The 11,338-nt window shown below is 42.7% G+C and overlaps 1 protein-coding gene across 4 annotated transcripts in view; it reads left to right on the forward strand.

Annotated features, from left to right (window-relative positions):
• The window catches only part of KIRREL3 (kirre like nephrin family adhesion molecule 3), a 1,274,477-nt gene that overhangs the window by 100,881 nt on the left and 1,162,258 nt on the right, over window positions 1-11,338 (forward strand). Inside the window, exon 1 of one of the 4 annotated variants that reach the window (XM_082273095.1) lies at window positions 10,912-10,987. The exons of the other annotated variants lie outside the window; for them this stretch is intronic. Within the exon in view, the coding sequence (XP_082129221.1) occupies window positions 10,927-10,987 (61 nt within the window). The 5' untranslated portion in view covers window positions 10,912-10,926. Of the gene's footprint in view, window positions 1-10,911; window positions 10,988-11,338 lie in introns of those variants that run through there. 4 annotated transcript variants of the gene reach the window in all.

The following is an 11,338-nucleotide window of genomic DNA, read 5'->3' on the forward strand; positions in this document are numbered from 1 at the left end:
TGTCCTAGGGGCGTGTTTCTAACTGTAAAGGGACATGGCTATTGGTGTAAAAACAGAGATCAACGGTCCTGCATAGTAGAACCGTCTGATCTTCATTTTTACACCAGGGAGAATGACAGGCAGCTTGTTTACATAAGCCGTCCGCCTTTCTCCCTTCACCGGAGCGATCGTGAGTGACCGGCGGACGATCGGGTCCGCCGGTCACACGCACTGACTAGTCAGTGAACGAGCCAGGGCGGGCGCGCGCCTCGGCGGGTGCGCGCCCGCCCGCAATTGGCTCACAAGTCAGTGACAGGCGAGTGACGTACCCCTACGTCACTCTGCCTGGCCGGGGCTGACCGCCGCAGTATGTAGTCGTGCGGCGGTCGGCAACCGGTTAAAAAACATTTTTTTTTTTTTTACAGGACCCCAAACCCCTCCTCTGCAATTTGTTTTGAATGCTGTCATTTTTTTGAATTTGGCGCGGAGTACATCACTTCCGGGTTTTTTCCATGGAGACCTGATCAGAGCCAAATGCGGCTTTGATCAGGTCTTCGGCGGCTGTGCAGGTAGATTGGCCGGGTCTCCCGGTGGGATGGGAGACCTGGGCGAGCCACGGAATGTGGCGGGAAAGGGGGACGTCCCCTCCCGCTCCTTGTAATGACAGCCGAGCAGCTTCTCAGCCGCATCGGTTGTCATTACAAGACAGCCGACTGTCGGCTATGGACGCCGGTACCGGGGTGATGCCTCTAGCTGCAAGCATCACTCCGGTACAAGCACTTTCCCGAAATATCGGCAATATCAGTAACCTCAGGGGCCGATTACGATATATCGGGGGAAAGTGCATATCGGCCCCTGATATATCAGTGTTGCCGATAATCGGTCAATCCCTAATATATATATATATATATATAAAGAGAGAGAGAAAATCTGTTACAGAGTTGCACTATTCAGCATATAATCACAGTAGTACATATGAATGGTATAACACACAATCCAGAATAAAATGGCATGTCTGCAACACACATAATAGCAGGAAAAGTACAGGCAGAATGTATACCATATTATACATATTGGCAGGATGGACACAGTATAAAGCCAAAATGTATTTTGAAAAACCTTGCAGGTTTTTAGAGGATGTCGGTCATCCATGTGACAAAACCATACTCTATCAACTTTGTTTGTTTTTCTTTTGGGGGGGGCAAGTACCTTCCATCCTGAAAATTAAATGTGGGGGGGGGGGGGGGTCAGAAAACTTCCACCAGAGAAGTATTGTCTTCCCTCAACAGAAACCAACATAGGCACATGATACCTTGTATACCTAGGCACACAACAATTGCCTGGACATGGGTAGGTCTAGATTGTCCATCAGTCCCAGGAGAAAGTATCAGCTCCATGGGTTAGCAATAACTTTAATAATGGTGTTGATCATTTGCATTCAGTAGTTTCTGATCAGAGGTCAAGACCATATCATATGAATAAAGGAGCCAAGACAAATCTCCCACCCAGCAGTCTACGGAGCACACAATGCCAAAGTCACTGCAGGACTTATTTCAGCTGAAAGAAGTAAGCAGTGTCATTACCTAGTAACACAGAAGAGTGACAGCAGTGTTGTTTGATTGTTCTAGCTTAGAGATCATATCAGTAAAAATGCAGCATTTCTACATGAAAAACTGCCTCTGTATAATAATAGCAACTCCTGGAGTTATTCTGATTTTGTTTTTTAAGGAGAAATAACCGCATTTTGCCTTTAAAATCATCAAATTGCCCCCCCTTAAAAAAAAAAAATCCAAAGCAGTAGCAACCTGTTAAAAATATTATTAGTGTTCATAAATAAATTCCTGAAATGATACAATTTGCAGCAACAGTATATAAAAAACATAAAAAAGCAACCCCTGAGCTCCAGTCTATGACTGTGCCTAGGCTGAGATGATGTCATCAGTCTGCTGCAGACAGAGGAAGCATGTCCATTAAGGCCCGTACACATGTAGCGATTGTCGGCCGTAAATATTCGGCCAAGTCCGATTGGCCGATTGTCGGCTTGTTAGTATGTGCTTCCGACAACCGACTGCGACTTTTCGGCCGAACAGAATCTGGTGTGCAGGCTTTAAAATTTTTGTTGGCCAACACCAGAATGGCCGATTGTTCCTCAGTCAGTACAGAATTCAGCCGACAAACAGCAGCTGAGCAAGACTGGGCATGCTCAGAAAAGGAAAAACACAGGGAAAGTTAACCATCACATGACATCACTTCTGCAGTCGGCTGTTGTTGGCCGACAAAATTCGTGTGCAGTCTTTAGCACTTTTCAACCGACAGGACAGCACCGGACAAAAGACGGCCGATCGTTCGGCCGACAATCGCTACATGTGTACGGGGCTTTAGTCTCCTCACCCCAGTAGTCAGACTGTTCTTTGTAAATTTGTAGCAATTCACAAGGTGAGCGGCTTTAGCGGGGGCAGATCTGTATTAGGCATTTGTAAACACAGACAAGAATTGCACAGTCACCAGGCTTTACATGATTGTTTCATCTCTGAGCTGGCATCTCAGTATGGGAGGTTAATGAAAAAAGATGGCACTGTCCTTTTAGGGAGAAAAGCAGATGAAGGTATTGTTAAGGGGAGCCTTGCGATCTCTGTCAGAGGAAATAAATACCTGCGGTGCTACACTTCCACATTACTGAGTATGCATGAACCTACCATGACATTTTTATCTAACGCTTTATCCACTTTAAGTACAATGTGCCTATTTTGTCAAGGGGTTGCTTCTGCTACACACAAACACTGTCCAGCGTGTCCTCCCACGCCAGAAGACTGCGCTGTCAACAACACAGCTACCCAGAGACAAATCCCACTAGCAGTGTGTTTAGAGCGGATCATACATTAAAGAAATTGCCCCGAGTCTAGTAGTTGTTACTTTCAGAGTAGACTTTGACTCATCGCAGAATTGACACAATGGATGTAACAAACTAATTATTAGCTTTTTTTTTTTCCTGCTTCTTTTATCTGCTTCTTTCACAGAAGCTCAGAAAGCACAGCCAGTGGGGACTTGTGATACTTATTAATGCAATAAAGACACATAATCTTCCAATCCTTGCCTATTCATTCCCTGCATTATTTACGGGGGAGAAGGCACTTGAGTCATTTAGAGAGGATTTTTTTCTGCAATATTTCCTAAAGAAACTGCTGAGGTAAAAGGAAAAACAAAAGGATGGTCTTAAGCATAGGTCTACAGTAGTCAACTGTGCCCATGGGAATCTATTGTAACACTTGGCCTCCGTGTTAGGCGGATTGCCAAGTGTTTATCTACGGTTTGGCAGTGATTGTCAAGATTCAATGGGTGGGTCAGGCAGTATATTCAGGCTACATTGTGTTGTAGAGTGATGCAAGAATAAGCCAAGATTCACTTCACCATTTATCCAGAGAAATGCAAAAATTTCTACCACTCACACGTCAGATTCCACCGTGGATCATCAGTATTAGGTAAGATGGTGCCTTCAGACCTCCTAACAGATCACTTCCCATGTCTCGTTTCAAAGAACCCTGTAAATAACATTCCAGTCTCAGGGAACCCCTGCTAAAAATGACTACATCTACAACCCATTATACATTAGTGCAATGGTCAGTGTAAAGAATGCTCCTTACAATTGTGGTCATTGGGAAGATTTACAGTTTAAAAAGATCAATGCCGTCAGTGGGAACATATTTGAGAGGCAGAAATTGCTCATTGCTAAAGGAATCCCTAGCAACCCCAGGAGGAACCCATGCTTGAGAAACTCTGGTCTAATCTAACATTACATTTTATTTAATTATTCAGAGATCCAGTCATTACCTCCATAATTTGTTTCTAGAAGCTACCCCTGGCTAAGAACCCCTGCTTTAGAAAAATAAACAGGAGAAGCAGTGGTAGTTGTAGGGCAACTTCTGAACATTTGTGAACAATATTTTATTCTAGTTTTTTTTAAGCCGGCCCAATTGATGTGAAATCATGCTCCTGCTCTTCCTACATAAGAAGGGATGCCCTGTACAACATCTGCATAAATAGTAGAAGCAATGAAAAGGGACCACCAACAGGCAAAATTCATCCAAACACCATAAAAACCTATATGATTTTACAACGACCTCACTGTCAAAATTCAGACATATTTCAGAGTGGAGAACATCTTATTGGTAAGGGAACAGACATTTTTCCACATCACCTTAATATCATTATTTTTATTGCAGAATATATTTTCTAAGCAAAACAAAAAATATTCTAATTAATGCACTGTGATTATGCAACAACATTTAGCAAATCAAGCATGAATGGGGCAGGGAGACTTATCTGAATCGTCTCTGTGTTGGTTTCATGCAAATGACCAAAATCACCATTTCATTACTCATTCATGGGAAATTAAAACATTTAGGCAGCCTAAAATTTGCATAAAATAGGAAAAAATGTCTTAAATAAACAAAAAAATTTACCCTGACTGACATAAGGAAAGCGCTCTAAATTTCAATAGCAGTTTAGGGCTCCATAAAATAATATTCACCAATGGTGGGGACAAAAAAAAAAAAGAAAGTAAGGAGATGCTGCCCTGGGACGGGGTACTTCAGCTAAAATCATTATCTGGAGTTTCTCCTTTAAAATACCTTCACAATTGCCAGGCTGACACGGCGGGAAGCTGATGTTTTATTTTGCATAATGCAAATTTTATGACCTAGATTTACTTTCATGATAAACAGTGAAAACCTAATGGGTATATAAATCTAGGCACAGGATCAATGTCAATCAATAAAGGCAGCCATGTGATACAGCACTGAAGGACTTCATCTCCCCAGTATAGTCTTCACAATTTAATAACAGGAAATGGGCCAAATTTATTATTGAATGACTTCTTCTATTCTACAGCATCTCATTCATTTCGAAGGGAAATAAGTACTGTCTGTTCTGCCTCATAGTAACCAATAAGAGCTATCAATATGTCCGCTGTGGTTTATTTAGTAAAGGCATGAATATGATTTTTTAGTAGGGGTGAGTGAAATTGAGAGCTTTCGCTTTTGTCTCAATTTTGACATTTTGCCAAGTCAATGAGGAAAGCTATATTGTGACCCTGTCACTACAAAAACGGTCATCCCTGTAAAAGAAGAGGCAATATGCTCACCTTCTCTTGAAATGCCACTGATTCAGTGCTCCACGGCAGGCATGCCACATCTCTGGGTATGAGAAATACCTTCTCCTCCTGCTGCAGGCAGTGGTTTCTACCTCTGGCTTGAGCATTACAACAGGAAAGCTGGCAGGAGGACCTATCAAGTCTAGCAGGGGGGAGAGGGGGAAGAGGTATTTGACTCATCCAACTGGTTCAATACTTGCAGTTTTGGGGGTTTAAAGAAACAGGCCATCAAGATTATAAGTAAATTGCCTTTTATTAAAGAATGAACCAATAATTGCCATGCTAAAAAGTGACAAAAAATCATTGTGAAGAAAATAAACGTGTAGTGAATCCCAAAATAAGTCCAAAAATAAACCAAGTCTAATATGTGAGAAATCCAACTGAAGAGAATGTCAAAGTCCCAATTGGTCCAGAATGGTGAAGAAATCAAAAAATAGTATAGATTCCAATCCAGACTGGGGATCATCCGGGTGTACCATCACCACACAGTAAAATGGACTCTTACCAGAGTATGGGGACTAGGAATCGACCGATTATCGGCAAGGCCGATATATCGAGGGCCGATATTAACTTTTGCCGATATATCTATATTGGCCCCGGAACTGTCCGATATTGTTGATATTCCAAATATTGCTCATGTAAGGGTAAAATTATGTCACATAGCATAACTCCGTTTACAAATGTTATTGAATATGCCACTCACATATGTGCAAATTAAAGATATAAGCAATTCCACATTAGCAGATCTGCTGGCAGATCGGTATCTCTGACCCACTTGCCTTAAGTGATACCCGGGTGATACCGCTCCCTTCGGCATCCACTCAATACTGCTCTGTCTCTCACCCGCTCCATCTAACACCTACCCACCCGATACCGATCCGTCTCTCACTCACTTGCTGTAAGTGACACACGGGTGATACCGCTCCGTCCGGGCGTGACCACGCACGTGACCTCCGAGATCGTATGCCGGACGGAGTGGTATCACCCGGGTGTCACTTACGGCAAGATAGATATAAGCCGCCGGGATGGAGCACTGCCAGTTGCGGCAAAAGGGCAGCCCCAAAAATGACCACTGGGGTAGTTGCAAGGAAGCCATAATAACATCAGTGTCCTGTTACAGGCGTGCAAGGTGAGATATTTGACGTATATTACTCCTTATAATTAAAGGGTCCACATACTCAACCCATTGCATGCAGCACATTTCACAGACAGTATCCTTTTGCTGCCTCAGGAGCGCCTGGTTGAGTGTTAAGTTATTATCCTATTACAGATGGCAAATCAGTGGTTACAGCTTATTTGATTCCTCGTAATTAAAGGGTCCACGTGCTCTGGGAAGAGTCCATTTTACTCTAGGTTGGTGGTACACCTGGACGATCCACAGCCTAGATTGGAATCTACATTATATATTTTATTTCTTCACCATTCTGGATGGAATTGAGTCCATAGTCTGAAGTAGCTCTTTCTTCTGATATTGTGACAATAGAAGCATGTGGCCCAATTGAAACCACAACGTGGAATAACAGCATACTGATCAACTAGTGGACTGTGAAAACAATATGTACCTGTAATTACATCAAATGTTTTAAGGTAAGAGCCCATTCACACTAGCGCGACTTGTCAGCCTGACAAGTCGCGGTATGTCGCGGTCCATTGAGTAGTACAGGACCCGTTCTAATAGGAGCGACACAAGTCGCTCCTACTTAGAAAAAGGGTCCTGTACTACTTTGGGGCGACCTCGGAGCGACTTGCATAGACTTCCATTATGTGAAGTCCCTGCAAGTCGCGCCGAAGTCGCGGTGCACGCGACTTCCCAGGTCGCCCCCCGAAGTCGGATCGCCTCAGTGTGTACCGGCTCTAAATCACAAAATGAATTATTAAAACAAACACTAGTTCTACATAGGGGGAGATGGTTAAAATATATCTGATACTTGCCACTGCCTGTGTCTCCGCTGGCGAGATTCCTTTCATTTCTAAAGTGGCCAGCAGCAAAGAAAGAACAGACATCTACCTTAATGATCCTTTACATTCTATTTAATTTAAACTCGGCCTGGAAATCCTAGAACTGAGTATACTAACAACCCAAAAAAAAACATTACATTGGACCTCCCAAGCATTAGATGGTGCTGCTTAAAAAAAATCTCTCCCAATATATGAGTTATACTGTGCCACAAAGCTTGCAACCCATCTGTAAAATAAATGACAAAAATGAAGCCCCCGTAGATCTACCATGTAATTGTTCTTTGTTTCACCTTCATTGTCACTTTTTTATTATGTGAAAAGAGCAATTTCATGTTGTAAGCTAAATTTTGCAGCTTTATTGGCCCACCTTCAAAACATGAATCAAGCAAATATTTTTTTTTTTTTAATCTCCGTAGGCGTCTGAAATTAAAAAGCTTTCTAATGGTTTACCAATAAAAGCACTCAAAGGATTAAAGCCGCAATAATTTGCTTCTTATATTAAGAGTGAGTTGTAAATAAGACAGAAATAGTCTTTTATGAAAAAAAAAAGAAAAAAAGCACAATCACCAACCAGCGTATAACCTTTCTTTAGCCCACACATAATTTACTATGCCTGTATAGATGGAGAGGAACATATATAATAACAGAGCACGTGTGGTACGAATAACATAAAGGAAAAGTCAACCTTTAGCACTGGTTTTGAAAATTTGCTTCCAGCACCTTCTAGAATTATTTTACTGAAATCTTTTTGTAATTTGCAAAGATCAATACACTTTCCATTCCATCAACCATGCTAAATAAAGTGCATCTGAAGCCAAAACTCTTAAAGTGTACGTAAACCCTAACAATTAATTGATCTTATTTGGTCCCTACTGGTCTGTTAAAGTGTCTGTAAACTCTTTAAACTACCAATTGCGTATGGTATGAGCATTAACTACTTCCGGTCCGCGCTATAGCCGAAAGACGGCTGCAGCGCGGACTCTAATTTTCGGGAGGCCGTCTTTAAACGGCCTCCCAGACACAGGCTCCCCGCGCGCTCCCGCGAGCGCGTATCGGGGAAAACCTGTGTCGGCCGTGTCCCTTGGACACAGCCAATCATAGATCATGGTAAATGGCCAATTACAGCGGCCATTTACCACGTGATCGGCCCATGCAATGAGAGATGATCTCATATGTAAACATATGAGATCATCTCTCATCGCCAGCGCTCCTTCCTCACACAAAGACTGCAGTGTGAGGAAGGAGGAGAGCCGATCAGCCGCCGGGGACACAGAAGAATGTAATCAGGGCACAAAAAACATACACAAAGTGCCCACCATCAGTGCCCACAGTGCCCGCCATCAGTGCCCCCACCAGTGCCCACAATCAGTGCCCATAGTGCTGCCAGTCAGTGCCCATCAGTGCCTGCTCATCTAGGCACTGATGAGCACTGACTGGCAGCACTATGGGCACTGAGTGTGGGCACTGATGGTGCTGCCCATCAGTGCTCCTCAGTGCCGCCCATCAGTGCTCATCAGTGCCACCCGTCAGTGTCCATCAGTGCCATCCGTCAGTGCCCATCAGTGCCCATCAGTGCCGCCCGTCAGTGCCACCTCTCAGTGCCCAGCAGTGACACCTCTCAGTGCCACCTCTCAGTGCCCAGCAGTGCCACCTCTCAGTGCCCAGCAGTGCCGCCTATCAGTGCTCATCAGTGCCGCCTATCAGTGCTCATCAGTGCGGCATATTAGTACCTCCTCATCAGTGCCCATAAGTGCCACCTCATCAGTGCCCATAAGTGCCACCTCATCAGTGCCCATCAGTGCCGCCTCATCAACGCACATCAGTGAAGGAGAAAAATGTATTTATTTTCAAAATTTACTCGCAGAAAATAAGAAAAACTTTTTTTTTTCAAAATTTTCTGTCTTTTTTCTTTTTTTTAGTAAAAAATAAAAACCCCAGAGGTGATTAAATACCACCAAAAGAAAGTTCTATTCGTGTGAAAAAAATGATAAAAATGTCATATGGGTACAGTGTAGCATGACCGCGCAATTGTCATTCAAAGTGTGAGAGCACTGAAAGCTAAAAATTGGTCTGGATGGGAAGGGGGTTTAAGTGCACAGAAGGCAATTGGTTAAATAAGACCCAAGCAATAATTTGTCATAAATCACAAAATTTCACTAAACAAAAATATATATATCTTTTTGCCTCTTTTTTAACTTGCAGTTGCGTGATATAGCCATTGCATCCCTGCACCTGTCCATCCAATAGTGAGACAGAGATTGAATAGAGAGAGTAAAAATCTGGCACCAGGACACCTTGGCATAAAAAATGGATATCTTTTTTTAATTCATCGAACCATAAAAAGGAATCAATTCCTAAAGATTGACGCATTTCTGCCTCTTACATAGGCCTTAGTCATAATCAGACAAGATGGAGTGAGAAGGAGATTGGTTTTACCATGTGATGAAGCTCTGAGCCTTCTTTTTTACATGAAAGAACACCCCGGTGTCCTTTTAGACATGCTGCTCCTCCCTGCTGGCCACTGGGTAGTGCAAACTTTAGCTGTGCAATCTGCTGATCAGCTTCTTGATAACATTTTTTAGGAACAGATTGCACAGCTAATGTCTGTAACACCCAGTGGCCAACATGGAGGAGCATGCACTTCTAAAGGGATGCCAGGAATGAGTTCTGATATATACCAAATGGGTTCAGAGCAGATTACAGCTTCCTTCCAGGGGAAGCTGGAGAATGCACAGTAGGAGTGGCAATGCTGAAGATGGAGTAATACATGAAAAAGCATTACCACTCCTAAATAAGGGAATAGAAGGAAATCACAGACTCAACTATGTATTCACTGTATATAAATATAATAATGAAAGAAACATTGAGAATAAAATAAGCAACTCATTTCAGAGTTAATGACACAAAATATGTTTGGGTTTACTGACACTTTAAAACTACCAATAAAAGCATTTAGCTATACCATTTAAAAAAATACCCGTTGATCCTGCCAGAAAACTTGTAAGCTTGTAACTTTCTGCATTCTTATCTGTCGTTTTTAGTTATCTTTGACGACTACAGAACCCTCCCCTCTATGCTATGGAGAAGAGGAGGAGAGGTTTCTCTAGTTTTTCCTGTTTTGTTTTTCTTGTACAGTACGAAGAGTGAGTATTGCCACTCAAGGACAGGGAATGTGTTACAGGCAGGATGACCAGGAAAAAGCAACAGAATAAAAAGCCTGAGAAAAGAAAACTAAAGTAGCCACAATATCTGGTAAGCTGTGATAGATTTATTTTAGTTTCAGGGGTTTAGAAATTATGTAGGTTTTGGTTGCAGTAAGAAATATTTAAAAACCCATAAAACTTGATTTGTTGTTATTGGGAGGTCAAACGCCAAAGCTTTTTCAGCCCCCAAAATGCTATGGATTTTGACCTCATAATAAAAAGTAATTTCCTTACATTTTACTGTTATATTCATCAATTCTCTTTTTAAGAATGCGTAAGGTCTGCCAGTTGATTGGGCAGCAGTCACCTCTGGCTCCCGACTCTCAAGCTGAAGTGTCAGACAAAGAAAATAAAGCTAAATAGTTAAAAATATAAAACTTTCAGAATCTAACCCAGAAAGAAGCTCTGGGGTGCTAATGATAAACTCCATAAGTAATGTCGTTAAGCAATCACTGATTTCAGAGGAAGTGGTCGCCAGCAAGTGGTTAAATCAGAGAGAGAGAGAGAGAGAGAATGCCCCATCCAGTAAGGCCTTTATTTAGCAGCTTGGCACAGGCGCTTTGCATACAGATGCTGGATGGAATTAGCACAGCTTTGTGCAGCGGGATGCAGAAGGAGGACTGCTGTTGGTGAGATATGAAGGGGTTTCCAGCAGCGTGGCCTCGAGAGACGAGGACAGAAGGAGCCTTGGCCCCAGGTATTTCTGCTGCTTACTGTGAGCTTCAAGATTAATATTCCAGATGTTCCTCTCCGCTGCCAAGGGCACATCAGATGGCTTGCATCCATGGCACTTTTCAATTTCTTCCTTTCCAATCCATTTATTTTTCACTTTTATCCCTCCTGCTCCCCCCTACAGAACCCATCATCCACACACCCCGCCGACCTTGTCTAGATATAGATATACGCAACTCACTTCCCCGCTGTCAAATCACAACTTCAAATTCCCCAGTGCAAAACTTTATTCCTTACGTAATGAGTCCAACGGAGAAGAGAGAGATACAGAGAGAGATGGGGGAGAGAGAGATGGATAAAGAGCTTGGGAGGCAGA

Source organism: Pelophylax lessonae, assembly GCF_965119305.1.
Source record: "Pelophylax lessonae genome assembly, chromosome: 12".
NCBI lineage: Eukaryota > Metazoa > Chordata > Amphibia > Anura > Ranidae > Pelophylax > Pelophylax lessonae.